The following is a 19227-nucleotide window of genomic DNA, read 5'->3' as shown; positions in this document are numbered from 1 at the left end:
CGAGGGGCTTCTATGGCATTCTTAGGGAAAATTCCCCTATATGGAATTTGCAAAGCTACACCTTGGTCTACACCGCATACTTTCACTAAACACTATTGTGTAGATATGCAAGCAAAGCAACAAGCTACTGTGGGCCAGGCTGTATTAAGAACACTTTTTCAAACTACTGCAACAGATACAGGTTGCCACTGCTAAAGGGGAAACAACTGCTTTACAGTCTATGCTAAAGTATACAATCTACAGCTCATATGCCTCAAACGGAAAATGCTACTTACCAGTATGCATCTGTTCTTGGCATGTAGAGCTGTAGAGTTGTATAGGCCCACCCACCTGCCAGGTACCTTTATCTCTTGCAGTATTATCTTATTTGGATACATCTCATGGACATCCTCTTCTATTCTCTTACTAACTCCATCATCACCCTTCATGGCGAAAAACAATCTGAAGATGGAGTCTATGCCCATGCTCAATATCACACTAAGGAGGAGTCCCCTATCCTGTGACTTCTTCGACAAAAACCAAGTGCAAACATCCGAGCCCAACACCAGATGGTGATCTATGCTAAAGTATACAACTCTACAGCTCTACATGCCAAGAACAGATGCATACTGGTAAGTATCATTTTCCTTCTCTTCCGCCAGTGTATCATTGCGTCAGTGAACACTGCATGCCTTTTGGGCTGTTATTCCCATTCGATATTGGACGAAGTTGCGCAGGTGCTGCCCCAGAGTCTGAGGAGGACCAGATTCTACTCACCCAAGCAATTTCAGACGGGCGCGATTAGGCAAAGTTCACCATCCAACATGACTTGGACACGACAGACTCGCTTGGCAGAGCGATTTCCACACCGATGGCCGTACGTGGCAACACCTGGCTGAGGACATCTAGCTTGGACATCCCCTGGAAAAACAATCTTCTGGACATGCCCTTTGATTGCTCCCGTCTCTTCGGAGATGAAGCAGATGCCGCACTTGAGCATTTCTAGGACTTGCGGGCAATGGCCAAGTCCTTGAGCCTCACCACAACATCCTGGCCTGTGTATGCCTTTCGCTCCTTTCGTGGTCCGGGAGGCGCTACCAACTGAGCAATCCCTATACAGGCCAGCGGGCCTGTAGGTTCAGCAACCTCTACAGGTCCGTGGACATGGTTCATCCTGACTCCGAGGGTTGGGAGGCCAGCAGTTCAGCCAATCCATGATCCCTTCCTCCACTGCACAACCCTCCTAGTCCGATCCCCCAGGATAATTCGCTACCAGTTCATGGCAGAATACGCCATAATCTCCACCCCTGTTGAGACATCGCCTCGGACAATTATTGGGTGTTGCAAATAGTGTGAAGGGGCTACTCCCTCTCCTTCAAGACTACCCCTCCATCCATGCCTCCAGTGTGTGATGGGCTGACGGAGGATCACCTTGCCTGACTCCGCGAGGAAGTCAAAACTCTCTTGGCCAAGGGAGCTATACTATTCCAGTAATAGGTCGTGGTTGTTGTTCCCGCTATTTTCTGGTCCCTAAGGGCGGAGGCCCTTGTCCGATCCTCGATCTCCGAGCCCTCAACTACTTCCTCAAAAAGGAGAAGTTTAAGATGCTCACCCTAGGTCAGGTCTTGTCTGCCCTGGAGACTGTATGGTAGCGCTGGACTTGCAGAATGCCTATTTTCTTAACCCCGTCCTGCCTGCCCTTCGTTGCTACCTGCTGTTTGCGGTCAGCCACAAGCACTTTTAGTTTGCAGTGCTCCCCTCCTGTCTCACCAGTGCCCGTCGGGTGTTTACAAAGGTTGGCGGTGGATGTAGCCCTTCTGTGGAGATCAGGGATTCATTCAACCAATCAGTGTATTTGTAGAGCAAACTGCTCACCCGGGGGGGCGGGGGGAGTGCTGATTCCAGTCTTCCCCTATCTTGACAACTGATTGTTCAAGGCTGGCTGGTTCCAAACAGTCGTCTCCCACCTCAAGACTACAGCAAACCTCCTGCATTCACTGGGGTTCACTATCAATGTGCCAAAGTCACACCTGACTCCCTCTCAGACACTCCTTTTTATTGGGGCAGTTCTGGTCACGGACAGTTTCAGGCCTATCCACCCGAACGGCGAGTCCAGGATATTCAGGCTATGATACCGATGTTTCAGCCTCTATCCTGAATTTCAGTGAGATTGACTCTGAGGCTGTTGGGCCTCAGGTCCTCCTGTATCCTGCATGGTGGATCATGCAGGCTCCGCAGTGGGACCTGAATTTCCAATGGGCACAGAATTGAGAAAATCTCATCGACTTGTTTCAGATATCAGAGGGCCCTTTGAAAGAATTGCAGTGGTGGCTGGCAAACCACGACTGGGTCGGAGGCAGACACCTCTCCCTTCCCCACCCAGATCTCACAGTAATGACTGATGCTTCTCTTCTGGGATGGAGCAGCTATCTAGGGAGGTGGAGATCAGGGGACTCTGGTCTCTGGTGGAAGCCAATCTCCATATCAACCTATTTGAGCTTTGTGCGATCCGACTGGCACTGAAAGCCATTTTTCCATCCATCAAGGAAAGGCTGGTTTATGTATTCATGGACAACACAACCGCCATGTGATACTGCAACAAACAGGGTGGAGTAGGGTCGGAGACTCTCTGTCAAGAGGCCCTTCTCCTATTGACTTGGCTGGAACAACAGGGCATTACCCTGGCCGGTTCTCTGAAAAACAGCGCAGACGAACGCTGCTGAAGGTGACTTGTGGTTCACGAGTGGCGTCCCCTTCCAGAGGTGGCATAAGGTCTCTTTCAGCGATGGAGAGAGCCTTGGTTAGATCTGTTAGTCTACCGAAGAGAACGCACAATGTCAACATTTTTGCACGTTGGAGTTTCCAAGACAACTCTCACTTGGTGATGCTTTTTGTCGCAAGTGGAGCTCAGGTGACCTGAATGCCTTTCCGTCCATACCACTCCTGCCTAGAGTGCTCAAGAAGATCAGGAGCGACCGGGCACAAGTCATTCTTGTGGCTCCGGATTGGGCATGGAGAGAGTTTGGTATCCCGAGCTTCTTGATATGAGCATCGATCTTTTGATCAGGCTTCCCCTTTAGAAGGATCTTCTGTCGCAACAGTGATGGAGGGTCAAGAAACCCGAAGCTGTCCACTCTCCGCCTCCATGCGTTGAGATTGAGCGGTGATAGTTGACAGTTTTGACCTTCTTCCCGAAGTCTGCGAAGCTATTCTGGCAGCCAGACTCCTTCCACAAAATCAGTATATGAGAACGCCCCTTATCTGCTTCTCTGGCAGATATTCTCCTGTTTATTCTTTCCTTGGCCCAACAGGGCTCTGTTTTGGGCATTTTGAAGGGCTCCCTTTCAACCCTCTCAGCTTTTCTCCGGCTGCTAAATCAGCCTTCACGTTTTAAGTCCCATCTGGTGGAGGTTTTTGAAGGGGTTAACCCACTTGTTTCCCCCTTCTCTTTTTCTTATGCCACAATGTGACCTTAATTTGGTCCTTACTTTCTTGATGTGCATACCGTTTGAGCTGTTTCCCAACTGTCCTGTGGTTGCTCACTATCAAAACAGCCTTTTTGGGGGCAATTACCTCAGCCAGCAGGGTGACATACTGCAGGCACTGTCATCACTGCCCCCTTAGCTGGCAGTCTTCATGGACAAAGTGGTGCTAAGAACTAGGGCATCTTTTTTGCCACGGTTGTAACTCCCTTCCATCTGGGAAAGCCTGTTACTTTGCCCACTTTCTATGCATCTCTGCATCCTTCCAAAGAAGAGAAGTGTCTCCACCTTCTGGACCCAAAAAGAGTGTTATCATTCTACCTTGATCGTACCAACGAGTTCCAGGTGGATGACCAACTCTTTATTTTCTATTTCTATTTAGGGGGTTTTGTAAAGCGCATGGTGACGGAACAACGGCGTGTCCCCGCGCTGAGGAGCTACTTTGTTACTGGACCATACAGAAGCGGCACACCTACTAAGCGAATAGAGCGGTTTTGAGCTTAGCTCTCAAAATAGACTCAGATGGCTCTTGTCGTAAGGCCATGGGCAGCTTGTTCCATCTAGCGGCTGCAAGGCATCTAAAAGATCTTCCCCCCCATCCGTGCTCTGGATACCTTAGGGACAACCAGGAGTCCAGAGCCGGAAGATCTCAGAGAACGGGGAGGCTCATAAGGTGTTAAGAGTCCTTGTAGAGGGAGAGGGGATCTCCCATTAATGATCCGATGGCACGTGCAGAGTGCTTTAAATTCTACCCTGCTTCTGACCGGGAGCCAGTGCAAGGACCGGAGAGCCGCTGCAGAAGCCGCTCTTCTGGGTAATCTAAGCACCAATCGTGCAGCGGCGTTCTGTAGGACCTGTAAGCGGCTGAGATTCTTCTCCAGGGTGCCTAAATAGAGAAGGTTGTGGGAACGTACGTGGGAGCAAAGAAGGGGCGTGCTGTCCAAAAGAAGATCATATCATGCTGGGTTATCCTCTGTATCAAAATATGTTACGCCTTAGCAAAGAAACAGCCTCCTGAAAGCCTTATGGCAATTCCATCAGGGAGATGGCAGCCACCTCAGCACTCCAGCTTGGTGTTCCAACTGCTGATATCTGCCAAGCGGCCACGTGGGCATCTCTGCCCAAGTTCGCCAGACACTATTGCCTGGATGCTTAGGTTCACAGGGAGGACTTGTTTGGCCTCTGTCTTGCAGGATATCCTCGTTTTAAAGCTTTTCCGCAGTCCCACCTCCGGAGAAGGTATTGCTTGGGTATCAGTCAAAGGTAAGGATTCTGCAGCTAGATGTCTTTGTTAGATGGACAAGTTACTTACCTTTGGTAACGCCTTATGTGGTAGAGACATGATCTCGCTGCAATTCCTTACTTACCCACCCATCCTTCCTGCACTGGGGAATTGATTTTAGTGTCAGGGCTGTTTTTCAACACACCATGGTCAGTCACTTCAGACCATGAGCACCATCCACTCAGCTGCCCCATCCGACCCTCTCCCCACCACATCGTCAACAAAGCCGACCGCTCCATCGCACCTCACCTGTGTAACATTATCAACCTCTCCTTCGAGACGGCGACCTTCCCTGAGTGCTGGAAGCACGCCGAGATCAACGCCCTACTGAAAACACCCAAGGCGGACCCGAGCGACCTCAAGAACTTCCGGCCCATCTCCCTGCTTCGGTTCCCAGCTAAGGTCATCGAGAAGATCGTCAACACCCAACTCACCCGCTACCTAGAAGACAACCGCATCCTCGACCCCTCCCAGTCAGGCTTCCGCAAGAACCACAGCACCGAGACCACTCTCATCGCTGCCACAGACGACATCAGAATCCTGCTCAACAATTGCGAGACAGCAGCCCTCATCCTCCTAGACCTCTCCGCCGCCTTCGACACCGTCTGGCATCACACACTACGCACACTCCTCCACGACGCAGGAATAAGTGACAAGGCCCTGGACTGGGTTACCTCCTTCCTCTCCGACAGAACACAAAGAGTCCGCCTTCCCCCGTTCTACTCCGGAATCACCAATATCATCTGCCGCGTCCCGCAAGGCTCGTCCCTCAGCCCGACGCTATTCAACGTCTACATGGCACCTCTCGCACGCGTCGCCAGACTACATGACCTCAATATAATCTCCTACGCCGATGACACCCAGCTGATCCTCACCATGGATCCTCTCATCTCTCGTCTGCCCTTCTCCACCCAGTTCATAATTAAATCATTTCTCCCTTAGAGAAGCACAGTTAGTCACATAATTGAAGGCCTTAAGCAAGGCTCTCTTCCACAGTGATCATGGGTTTATAGAACTCAGTAGTTTTTAACGACTTCACTCAGAGCATGTTGTGTACATGATTCTGGGAGCCGTTCTATGCTGGCCCCATCTTTAGACGTGTTTGTTTAAGAATTCTGCTGCTGCCTGCGCTTCTGTGAAAATGTGCACTAAACCTGGTCAAGTAAATCTCAATTTTGCGGACAAGAGCGTGGAGTATTGGATGTCTAGGTCTATAAGCTTCTTAATGTTTAGAAACTTGTGGCATGACTCATGTACCACCATTGTGAAGTCTGGATAGAATGAGATCTTGTTATCATTGTGATCTTGGTAGGGCACCAATGTCAGGAGCTCCAGGTATCGATCCCAGTGCTAGGGACATGTCCAGTCTTTACATTAAATACATCCTGGACAGCTTCCCTCGGCCAAACAATGAACCCTATATATCCTTAACTTACACTTCATTTTGCCCGGTCTCTGGAATTCTAAAGATGTGTACGTTGTTCCTGTGGAATCAAGCTTCTAGGTCTTCATTGAGCAGTGTAAGTCTCTCTACATCGCTTGACATGTCCTTCTGGGCCTTGGAGATCTTAGCAGTATCATCCTCAACATTTGAGATTCTCTGCTCAGTCATATCAATTCCTGCTGAATGTTTATCCAACTGCTCTTTCATTCCATTCCAAAACGATACTTTAGAGCGTCCACTTTGCCATCAATGGATCCCAGGCTATTACGTACTTCCAGCATGGATTGTGTGTCCAGCTTAATCAAATCGTTCTCCTCAGTCTCCTGGCCAATTGGGGCTCCCCCTTTTGGCCCCTTGTCCTCAGGCATTCTTCCTGCGGGGGTCACCATGTCAATCATCCTCAATGGGTGCTTGATTTGGACCCTAGTGTTTTCTCCAACCTTTCTGCAACACAGTCTATTCAGGCCACATTATTCTGCCATTGTCTGATTTAATAAATGGCTGCAGGAGCTCAGCTAAGCTGCAGACATCTTGCTGCAGGCTCTCTAGCAGTACCCCTCCCTTTTTGACAGTTTTAGTCATATTTTTTTCAGTACATCAGACTGTAAACTTGCTTCATAAAACACATTAATAATTGAGTAATGTGTCTAGATGTCATTAATCTTCCATGAATAGAAATTTACAAATAATTTCTGTAAAGTGGTGCTGTTCTACTCCCTTGTCTTTATCTGCACACAGGGGATACTAGAAATGGTTTTAATGATGCATTTTAATACTTTTAGTTTGTTCTTTTATGATTTATTTTGCCATTTGTTAAGTGAATTCACTTGTGGATCTTTTTTCCTAGCATAAAGTCGAACAGGAGTGGACTCTCCGACTTTTGGCAGAAGGTTTGCAAGACGTTTATTGCTATGAGCTGTACAACAATCAGAGGATTTTTCAAATCATCATGTGTTTCTACAACAGCCCACTGATTAGTGGGTCCACCCAGGTAACATTATTCCATGCCCTACAAGTTTATACTTTAAAACGTTATACTAAGCAATATGTAGGACATATCACACTGTATCAAAAACAAGCAAAAGCATAAAACCCCAACTATACATTTGTAGCATATTGCATTGGTCTGCAGTGACCCAAATTTTTGACTCTCATCAAATTCCTAGCTGGTAAATGAAGGGAAGTGGGGTAGTCTTAAGAGGGAAGAGAGCTAGGACCAAACACCAATGTACATTAAAACTCAAAATCAGAAATTGTATATTATCTCTATAGTATTGGTAACAAGGTCCTGTGCACCATAACTAAAAACATAAAGGGAGGAAGGACCATGGCAGCAGCGTAAACATGTGTGCTCCACTTCCTGCTTTACTGGGAGTCTAACGGCATCAAGGCCGGTAATGTATTAATCCAGCTCAAGAAAACAACAATTCTAAAGGGACCCCAAGACCCCCATCTAGTTTGCACTTCTTCAACCCACATAAATGCAATGCGGGGACTGCACAATTGAGTCAGGTCTCCTACCCTACTCCAAGATCGTGAACTTGGACAGAGACACTTGAAGTTAAGGGCTGCAGCAGTATTGATAAAGCTGCCACCCTCCATGGTAAATCCTAGTACCAAGGGTGGATACAAAGAAATCAGTGAGTGAACAAGTGAGGAGGGATGGTGGTCCTCTGGCGCTTATGACTAGGATTTGCCCATGTGGTCCTGAGAAGCGGCAGGTCCGATTAAACTTAAAACAATGCCTGGAGAGAAATATGAAGGGAGCAGTTGTAGAAATGTGAAAAGCAACATACCAGTGATCCAACGTAGGCAAAAAAGGCATCCTTGGGACAATTTAAAAAAACCATAATCTTCCTGCCTCTTATACCCTTCCCCGTTACATGGGTTCAAAGTGAAACACACCAAACAGATTCTGTCGAGCCTTAAAACATAGCAGCCTCATTAGAGAATTAGCATGGTAAATCAGGGCAAGTAAATCCTCAAATATGTCCTGGCAGACTGCAAGTGTACAAAGATCACTGGGGAAATTAAAGCACATGTCCTCCAAACAAAAAAAAAGCAATCAAAGGGATCTGCTATGTTCCCTGGCTACAGAGGGTGAATGACTGAGAGTAGAGGCAGCTCAAGAATTTTGGAAGAAAGCCTTAATCCAGTAATCCTACTCAAAATGCCGACATGACCATACACAAAAATGATTTGATGTTGCTGAGAGAAAATTTCAAGTGACAATGAGAAAACAATTCAAGATCTTTAATCTAACCTGGGGGCCTAGACAGGGAAAATCCCGGTAGTAGAGGTTGTAAATAGGGTGGATGCTCAAGAAAGATATACAAAGGACACTTCGCAATAATTACAGAAAATGGAGAGTAGCCTAGAAGCAGCTTGGTCAAAAGCAGAGGAATTGGAAAATAGGTCTAGCAGAAGAAAAACCTGCAACCTAGAGAATTGAGAAATGGCACAGATTGGTCAGACTTAAAGGTATCCGTAGCCAAACTGTTCTTGTCCCATCTGTGAGATGATCAAGACGTCCATTTAGATAGAGTTCACAGAGTTGGCCCACGACATACCCAGAGATTGTGCGAGGTACTAAGACATGGTGTCCTTCCAGAATTGGTTCTCTATGGTGTTCCAGGACAAAACCACATTACAGAAGAGAAATGGCTTCAAGACCCATCACAGAAAAACTTTGCAAAGACAAAATCCAATACAGTTGTACACTTCCATTTTTGTATTACATTTGAACTATAAGTCAAAACTCATTATTTTATGGAAAGGTGTGACACAGCAAAAATCTTGGATATCAGTGTTTTGGGCAACGCAGACAAAGCAGATATGAAAGTCCAAAGTAACACAGAGCATACCCGATTGGCTACTTCACCTACGCTAGGTCCAAACATAACCAGTATTTCTAATTTAATGTGGAAAGATCTCCCACTTGCGGTATCATATAGCAAAAAGGATAGAAATGGGATGATATTTGGGGCTGGTTGGTTTGTAATAAGGTCCGCTTGTGATGATTGACATAACACATTCACCTAATGCAACGGAAGACACATTTTGAGAAGCTTTATGGAGACATCATTGCCATTTGCAAAGGGATATATAACCACAAAGAACTTTAATTCTATTCAGGATGCCAAGAGAGATAAGCTTTCCAAGGGACCAGTATTTATGGGTGCCTTCTCCAAGAAACTTAAAAGTACTGTGAAAGAAATGGGAATCCGCATTGTGTGGACAGAGCTAAACATGCAGGATGCAGAAGTGGTCCATTATCTGAATGACCTTGAATTGGTGGTGGGATATAAAATCAATTTAGACAAGTCAGAAATGTTGAATCTGTCATTCCCACGGACAGTGGCTGAGAATCTGGAAGATACCCTTTCTTTCAGATGGACAAAAGGATGTATTAAGTACTCCAGGTAAAAATCACCATAAAGGTAATAGAGCTTTTCGAAACAAATGTTCCTCCTCTGCTGTTGACTGTCCGGAAGGATTTTGCCACTTGGTTGTGTCTTTAAATTTCATGATCTTCTAGTCTGCTTGACTGTCACCCTACCTCATCTTTGTTTTTTCTAGGTATAAAGTTTATTGCGTGCAACAGTATTCAATAGCAAAGATTCGTAACTGGATAACTAAAGGAGATAATTAATTAACAGTAATAATTAATTAAAAATGTTATTAAAAAATCTTAGCAGTACTACATGATGCTACAAGTCACTACTGAATAGTACTTCAATTGGAATTTTAAAACGTTGTGACAGCCTCATCTAAAAAAGACACCAGAGACAAATTTAACAGTTGAAGATTAAAAATTGAAAAGTTAGAAACAAAAATCATTGTGACATTAAAAGCCCTACGCTTGAAGCAGTCCTTAAAGCACTATTTTTTTCTGGGAAACCAATGTAACAGGAATAGTTTTTACATTGTTAGTTCCATTTTGTTGCTTCACGTATTGCTTTTCAAAATCACTCTTTTATTACTTCTTCTTTATAAGCTCCAAATCATTTTAATGCAACTTTTTCTTTACTGCATACAGTAATAAAGCTTTCATGGTCCCCTTTAGTACTTTCCATTGGTGATATTTAAATGCTTCAAATTCAGCAGGTTTGTAATTTATTGTCTATCCTCCCCTGTATATCTTTGCTAGTTGGCACACTACTGAACTATGCGCTTGGGAATAAATGTTTTATTCAAGATCATCTCTGTGTGGGCTCTGTTAGTAGGCATTTGCCTCTTTTGTTGATGAGTCGTTGTGCAATGTTAGTATGTTTATTTTTTTATGGTTTTTGTGTTTAGAAGCTCTGAAAAGGTATCTTCTCAAGGTACAGATTTAATTGACTTTGAATTTTAGGATGTTTGCAATGTGCCTTAATTTTTTCAATAGGTTATCTCTTTTACTTACATGTTTGATCAGAGTTGTTGTCATAAGTGGACACGTATCTTTTACTGCCCATAGATTCTAGTAGTTAAAAACTTTGGGGGAAAAGCTTGGCACCCTCCCTTTCAACCATGACCTCGTAACCATCTTCAGGCAACATCACCCTGAATATCAAGCCTAGCTAATAAGAGTGCATCAATCACAGCCAGAAGAGCTAATATGCCTATTGTTTCATCCAACATAATAGGGACAATTGGGTGAACAGTGAACATCTGTGTATTCTAAGCATACTCAAATTCAATCACTTTCAACTCACTGTATCATTATTAATTGACAGTTTCATTTCTTGTTTGTGATTTCATTTTTGTTGTGATAGATTCCCCTGATTTCCCACCAGAAGGAAGAATCCAATTGACTTTTCTGAAGCAGGGAAGAAATATTTCACTGTTTTAAAATCACTTTTATAATCAAATAGTTGTATTTCCTATTGCCCAACATCTTACAATGTGGAATATGTCCTTTTTTACCAGCCTTGCTTGTCGTTTTTTTAGGACCTGATCTTCGAAATCCTGCAGAATGCTGCTGTGATAAGAAATGCTGCATATGAGCTCATTCGAGATCACAGCATTTTAACCTGGATTTTACATCTTTTGGATAAGAAGTAAGTAACTAAAGACGTCCCAGAGGACCCCCAGAGAGAGGTTGATAGAAATATTCCTTGGAATAGCAAGGAGAAGATACACCACCAAATGTACAAGTGTTAACAATGTACTTACATTGTTCTCAGTTTCAGCCAATTTAAAAAAATATATAGTTTGCTTCAAGTTTTTTTATATGGAATACATTTAATTCTTCGATAATTTGTGGCGCTTTAAGCCCTTAAAAAAAAGGAAATGTGCAGCAACCTTTGAAAAAATAAAGTTGATTTATGTTGTTTAGTTCACTTGATGGAAATCAACACTATTGCTCTATGATCGTACCTGAATACCTAAAACAATTCTGTATTTAAACAAAGGCTTTATGGAATGACCTTAATGCAGACCTTTGTTTTGTATGTTTTGTATTCCTGTTCTCAAAACCCAAAATAATTACGATTGACTTATTCGAAAGCAGTGGCTTTCGCATAATGCACAGACACATGCACAGACACACAACACTAGAGGAAGAAGTGTACATACATATGCCGTCATGTATGCCCATATAGGCAACCTAAAGGAACATGTAGCCGCAGATTCCTTAACGTAGAATTATTCCCAAGCGTAAGACTGGATCCGGAAAAAATTTCTTTGCCACAGCAAAGGGGGGGGGGGGGGGTCGACTGCGACATCGCCCTTCGCCACGGCTCCAAGGGCGTCGCTCGCAGACTGGTAGGTCCTGCAGCTTGTCATCGAGGCCCTGTCCTCGTTCGTCAGAGGGCGCGGGTTCCCCTCGGGACGTGCACCCTCACCTGTCGCCACCCTGCCCACCGTTTCCTGGCGTCGGGCGATTAGGGCCCAAATGACAGCCTATGCTGCAGCTCTGCAGGCTTCATTGGCCCCTCCTCCACCTCCTGAGACATCAGCGGATCCCTTGCCTCGCGTGGAGCCTTCCACCGAGTCGCCGGCGGCTTTAGCCTCGGCGCCAAATGGTTCGGCTTCAGGTTGTCGCCGCAAATCCCTACGAAGCTCCCTGTGGCGGCGCAGGAAGTCGCTGGGACTCCAGGCTTATCCCCGAGTTCCCCTCGGTCCTCTGAGCGGGTGGCTGCTTTACCGGAGGCTGAGTGGCTTTCCTCCCCAGCCCTGGCAGTGTCACGGGTGGAGGCCAGGGCCTGGGGGTGCTTTCCCGAGTCCATCTCGGTCCCCTACGTGGGCGGCTGCCCCGTGTGGGGTCGAGCCAGCTCCTTTTCAGCGCTGTTCCTTAGCCGTACCGGCTCAGGGCCCCGCCCCATTCTCCTAGGGTGCACGTGGTGGTGGAGGTCGACTCGGCGCCACCAATGTCACCTCTGGCGCCGATCGACGTTGAGCCATCGCCTGTGGCGTACTCCACGACGCTGTGCCGGCGCCAGGTCCTTGATTAGTCTCCAGAGGTTCCTTCCTCTACGGAGGTTTGTCATCTCCTGGTCCCTTTTCTTCTCCGGAGACAGGACGCCGCATCGTGGCTTTTTCACTGGCGTCTTCCAGGGAGGGCTCCTCGCTGTCCCCTCAGCCTCAATCCTCGGACCCTCTTTTCCGCAGCTCGCAGTTGGTTCCTCCACAGCTTCTCCGCCTTCCCTGAGGGTCCCTCAGGTTCCTCACTCGTCCGTGAATCCCCCACCTTTCAGGGGGTGGCCACTTCCCCCTCTAGCGGGACTTGGGGACGAACTGCTCAGTTTGCAGCCGTTGCCCACGGAGGAATTGCTCCCCCCCCACGGCGCCCTACGGAGGCCTTTGTTGCCTTTGTTCGAGCTATTTCCACGGCTTCTGGCATTTTGCGAATGGGTGACCCAGTCACCCCATTCCCTACAGATAATCTCTTGGAAGAACTCCACCAGGGCTCTGGTGGACGGGAGCTGTTCCTTCCTTTCGAAGCGTCACTCTACAACTCTCTTCTGGGGGCTTGGGGGCATCCTGCCACGGGTGATCCGGTGCCTCAGCCGCTCCAGCATCTCCACCGTCCTGCTCTGCAAGACCCAAACGGCCTTTCCTACCACCCTTCTACTCAGGGTTCGATATTGCGGACTGCTTTTCTGTCCTTGCCTGTGGTGGTGTTTCCTCCGTCTCTGGAGGCCCAGTGGTTGGATTCATGGGGGCGTAACATCTTTGGTTCATCCAGTGCTGCTTTGAAGGTGCTCAACACTCTTTGTGTGTTGGCCAGAGCTACCTCCGGCCTGTGGGATTCTGTGGAGTCCCTTCTTTCTCATGTCTCCCATGAGAGTGCCTGTGCTGATCTAGTTGAACCTTCAAGGGTTTTAATTGTCTTAATGTTTCGAATATTATTTTAAATATCTACAATTGTACGACCTGATATATCTGATGCCGTTAATGCACAACAACTGTGACAAATGTCTTTTTAAGTTAATTTCTGTTTGTCACTGAACAGTGATCTTTTTGAGACAAAAGAGAGCAAGAGAGAGGGTGTATATGAAAGAGTATTCGGATTTAATATTTGTTACAAGGGTACATGATAGATAAACAACGTTGTAAGAGAACATACAAATAAATTGATCTATAAAAATTCTCTATACAACAATTGCAAAAGCTTTTCTACCTATTTACAATCTAATTTATTATCCGGTAGAAAAAGCAATCGTCGACGTTTCGGTCTCTATTCTTGCGTTTCCGAGACCATCCTCAGGACATAAAAAATCATATCTTGGGAGACCCTCAATCACGAAAATTCTGAATATGGTGGTAATGTGCGACACAGCATAAATCAAAATGATTGTATGTCTCTTAGTAGAATAACCTGTTTGAAGTCCTTATTCGCCTGACTTCATAGATGTATAGAAAAGAAATTGGGCAGATAAGATATCTAAAAAAATTGGTGAAAATCTCCTATCGTATTATTCTGGCGTTTGTAGTTACAACGTTGAGTCTATCGCAGTCAGCTCTCAACAACTGAAATTAATTTGCTGCAGCCCGTCACTTCCAAGTCAGTTCAGGAGCAAGATCACTGTTCAGTGACAAACAGAAATTAACTTAAAAAGACATTTGTCACAGTTGTTGTGCATTAACGGCATCAAATATATCAGGTCGTACAATTGTAGATATTTAAAATAATATTCGAAACATTAAGACAATTAAAACCCTTGAAGGTTCAATTACCATAACATATCTATTGCCCAAACCCTCAAGGGTATATTGGGTTGCTCACATTTGTGTACCCTGTGCTGATCTAGGGCACCATGTGTTGGATGGTTGAGAGTTGGCTGCGTTTATTCTCATTGCGGCCTTGAATATTGCTGATGCTCTCGGCCGTGCTATGGCCAGTTCTGTGGCTCGCCATCACCATGCTTTGCTGCAGGATGCTGTTTTTCCTGAGAATATTAGGGAGCATCCGGTTGACATGCCCTTTGATGGGGTCCTTTTGTTTAACACTAATGCGGACTCCGCCACTCAGCGTCTCCTTGCGGGGCTCCGTCCTCCTCTCCCTCCGTAGGCTGGTTTGTTGATCCTCCGGGGCTTGATGGGAGGCGTTATCCCACCTGCTTCCTGGAATATGGTGTTTTGAGTGGCCCGCTTGTCTGTTCTGTGTGGTTTGACGTGCCTTCTGGGCCCTTGGTTGGCCCCTCTCTTCTGTGGCTGCAGGTTCAGCCCTTTTGGCAAATTTACTTTATTTTAAGACTTGTATTGCGCAACGAATAATCCAGACGGGGATCTCTCTGCGCATTTGGTACACACAGTGTTGAAGACTAGGACAGGGCTTATGGCAGTTGAAAGAGCCAAGTCTTTAGGAGCTTCTTAAATTGTTCCAAACTATGGCAGGCCCGTTGCTCATCCGGTAAACGATTCCAATGGAGAGGGGCAAGATGTGACAATGCGCGTCCTCCCACTTTGGCTTTCTTGATTTTACAAGGGAGAAGCAAATTCCGGTTGCTTGATCTTAGTGCACGGACCGGGCTGTAAGCTGTTACTTTCCTCCTTAGATAGAGCGGACCGATACCTTGTCGCACTCTAAACACCATCACCAGTAGTTAAAACACAGCTCTCTTTATCACAGGTAGCCAGTGCAATTGTTGTAACCGAGGGCGGGAGGCGGTGTTTTATTCAGGACTGTTGACTGCTGTATTTTGCACTACCTGTAGTCTTGCTGCGAGGTAATCCCTAATTCCTACTAAAAGCGCATTGCCATAATCTAGTAGAGCCTGTACTAAGGTCTTTCTGTCCTACATAGGGAACCAAGGAAATATTTTCCACAACAGTCCTATCATGCCGAAGCAGGTTCCCAATACTGATTTCACCTGCTCCTCCAGCGAGAGCTTGTTGTCTATCAGAATACCCAGGTTACGTGCCTGCACCATAGGGCCTCCCCTAATTCCAGTGGCCACCAGTCTGCAGACCAAATCTCCGTAGCCTTTCCAAACAGAAGGATCTCTGTTTTGTTTGAATTTAACTGCTGAAAGTTCTTGCTCATCCAGGTGGCGATTTGTAGCATACAGGATCTAAATTTCAGTCTAGACTTTTCTGGGTCCTTCTCGATGGGGACTATCACCTGCGTGTCCTCCGCATACGAGATTGTCTCAAAGCCACAGGATCTTATGATGCCTGCAATTTTGGCCATATAGATGTTGAATAAGGTGGGGCTTAGGATTCAGCCCTGTGGCACCCCCTTGTCCACTGCCTTGGTTTGGGAGACAAATGTGTCTAATTGGACACATTGAGTTCTGTTGTTAAGGAAACTCTGCATCCAAGCCCAGGCTCGTCCTCCGACACCAATCTCCTGCAACCTGTCAAATACGACATGGTGGAAGATGGTGTCGAAGGCAGCAGACAGATCTAGAAGCACCAGCATAGTAGAAGACCCTCTATCCTGTAGCATCCTAATAGTGTTAACCACTTCTACCAGTGCCGCTTCCGTGCTATGGGCTGCTCAGAATCCTGACTCCGATTGGTTTAGTAAATTATGCCGTTCTAGGTATCCCATCAATTGTTTATTAACCAATGTCTCCATGACCTTTGAGCTGCTAGTAAGGAGGGAGATTGGTCTATCATTTTGCAACTCTGTGGGATCTGTCTGCACTTTTTTAAGGCGAGGTTTTAAATGTGCCCTTTTCCAGCTTCTGGGAAATGTGGCTGTAGCCAAGGAAGTGTTGCACACCTCGGTTAATGATGGGGCAAGGATTGGGACAAGATCAGCCATTATAAATGACAGCACCGGATCCGAGGGAGCACCGGATTTTGTGTGCTCCAACAGGCTTTGCACTTGCTCTGTGATGATGGTGGTAAAAGAGTCAAGTCTGGGAAGTGAGGGGTTCCTCTCAACCGGGGTTATCTCCTCAGCTGTTTTTCCTACTGCTAGGGATCTGTAAATTTTGTCAATCTTGTCCTTGAAATTGTTTGCCAAATCATTGCATAGCGTTTGTGTAGAAGTGATAGAGGGAGTGTTTACTTTCGGGTTTGTAAACTCCTTCAGAATTTTAAAAAGCTCCCTGGAGGAGTTCTTTGCCTCCTGGATTCGCAGACCTAAATGGTCTCTTCTGGCTTGGTTACGGTTTTTTAAGTATACTTTATGTAGTGCTAAAAAGGCCTCCTTGTCATCTGACCTCTTCATTTTCTCCATTTTCTTTCTCGACATCTACACTGAGTCTTTTCTTTTTTTAGAGTCTCCGAGTACCAGGGGGCTGAGCTAGTTCTTTCCTGCGTGCATGTGACTCTAAGTGGCGCAATAAAATTTAAAGTGTCTTCAATGGACGCCTCCCATATTTCTACGGCCTTATCACTTACCTCTGCTATGTCAAAAGAGGGAGGTTTGAAAACTTGGCTAAACGACCCCAGAGTAACTTTCCTCCATGCTCTCCGAGGGGTCAGTCTACAATGGGGCTTTCTACCTCTACCAATCACCTTAGTAGTAAATTTGAGAGCAAAATGATCCGTCCAGGGCAGTGCCCGTGGGGGGTCTACTGAGAGGCCCATGTTGGCAAAAATGTTGTCCAGTGTGTGCCCTGCTATATGGGTGGATTCATGGATCATTTGTGTGAGCCCCAATGCCTCCATAGCCGATACCAAGCATTTTGTATCTATGTTTGTAGGGTCATCTAAATGATGGTTAAAACCTCCCACGAGAAAGAAGAGTTCCGATTATGGAATATATGGAGCGAGAGACTCCAGTAGTGAGGTACAGAAGACTTTGTTACTTTCTCCTGGGTGTCGTTTTGGCTGATTGCTAAGCCGTCTTTAGTTCCTTCCGCTGCTCTTATGTTCTTGGTCTCTGATGCGGGCTTTTTTCCCTAAGAGTGGTTCCTATGTTTTTTTTGGGACGTGTCATACCCTAAGTGGGGTACATGTAGCTATTGTTTAGCTTTGTCCTATGCTGGACTCCCTTTTGTGGGTTTCTCGACTTTCCTGGTGTCGCTGTATACCCCTGGTGCAGTTTCTTTGATCTTTGTCTAGGCGTAGCTTGCGCTGCTCCAGGTTCTGTCATTTCATTATCCGCTGCATCGCTGGACCAGCTTTGGCATGCCGTCTGCGGCGTTGTGCTGTGGTGTTTCCGCCCTTTTTTGTCCGGTGTTTTGGCCTGGTCCTCTGCCTTATGTTCCAGGGGAGATAGGATTCCTGGTATTTTCCTGTGTTCTGGTTGACGGCGTTCGTCCATCCCACGTATTTCTCCTCTTCTGGCTGGTCCCACTTCTTTTCGTGGGTCGGTTTATGTCCGGAACGGTCTCCCTTTAGTGATTGTTCAAGATTTCCCTGGCCTTTGCCTTCTTCTTGCGCTTGGCTTGGTCTGGGCGCTCGGCTTCATGGTACTTGCCAGCTGCCGGCTGTGCACGCCTGTTCTTTCTGGTCCACGGCTGGGGGCATTGGCGTGGACCCTTGTGCTCCTGTCTCTTGTTCTGCTGGAGCTTTGCGAGACTACGTCTTTCTTCGTCCGCCTGCCTTTCTTGACTGTGGTACCGTTCCTGCCTTGTCCGCTGATTTGAGGCTGTGGCCAGTTCAGCTGTCCCCTTCACTGTGTGTGTTTTCCTATGGAGGGCTTTGCTTCCATTTCTACCTCTTCTCCTTGGAGTTTTAGGCGCTTCTTTTCTTCCTTGGTACTCCTTTGCCATTTTCTGTCCCTCCGGGGCTTTCTGGCGGATGTCCCTGGTACCTTTGGCTGGGCTTGGTGGTCCGGGCCTCCTTTCGCCTTGTCCTTGTTTCCTTCTGCATGGTGGGTGCTGGGCCGCCCTTCTTGTCCCCATTACACATCCCCTGCTAGGGCCCTGTGTTCTTCCTCCTGGGAGGTTCTCTCGCAGGCCCTCCTCCCTTCTGGGTATGGCTAGGGTATCTATTCTACATTAAGGAATCTGCGGCTAGTAGTCTCTATCAGATGTACGAGTTACTTACCTTTGGTAACGATGTATATGGTAGAGACGATTGTAGCGCAGATTCCTTCACGACCTGCCCTTCCTCCCCGTTCTGCGAGGACCTTCAGCTTGGTCTTCTGCACTCACCTGCCTCCGGGTGGTTTTGTCTTCTGCAAGTGCCCTCTTTCTCTTCCTGACTACTGGGATGCTTCGTTCTGTTTGTTTGATCCACTCCTTCCTTTCTGGTGATTGGTTGGTGGGCCCATGGATACTTCTGAATCCCTGCACCCAGGTATTCCAGTGTGGGGCCTACTCATGCTCACCCCCCTTTTTCTTTGCTTGACCTTTCTGACTCCTCTGCAGTCCTCTAAGTTGGGGTCTCTTGGCTGGGCCTCGGCCCTTGGTTCTTTAATGGGGATGCGCCTATAGTTGCTGGTGTTGTCTTGGGGTAATTTGTTCTTACTCTTTTGTTCCGGCCTTGTTGTTCTTCTCTGTTTATAGGCTGCGGTTGCAGGCCTCTTCGTCTGATGTGACATTTTTCACATTCTTTTTTTTCCCTAGGGGGGGTGTTTTATTTTCTTGCAGGGTTGCTTCGCAGTGGCTGTGCTTTGCTCTTACCTTCTATGGCTTTCGGTGCCACTGTGCCTGGCACTCTCGAATGGTGCTGTTCCTCACCATTCGCTTCTTCCCTTTCTGTTTATC

The 19227-nt window shown here is 46.6% G+C and overlaps 1 protein-coding gene across 1 annotated transcript in view; it reads left to right on the top strand.

Annotated features, from left to right (window-relative positions):
- The window catches only part of URB1 (URB1 ribosome biogenesis factor), a 783310-nt gene that overhangs the window by 678376 nt on the left and 85707 nt on the right, over positions 1-19227 (top strand). The window contains exons 34-35 of the mRNA XM_086933991.1: positions 7035-7178; positions 11120-11229. Coding sequence (XP_086790117.1) covers positions 7035-7178; positions 11120-11229 — 254 coding nt within the window. The remainder of the gene's footprint in view (positions 1-7034; positions 7179-11119; positions 11230-19227) is intronic.

This window comes from Lissotriton vulgaris, chromosome 8 (assembly GCF_964263255.1).
Source record: "Lissotriton vulgaris chromosome 8, aLisVul1.2, whole genome shotgun sequence".
In the NCBI taxonomy this organism is placed as follows: domain Eukaryota; kingdom Metazoa; phylum Chordata; class Amphibia; order Caudata; family Salamandridae; genus Lissotriton; species Lissotriton vulgaris.
This window is presented reverse-complemented; position numbering and strand designations above follow the sequence as displayed.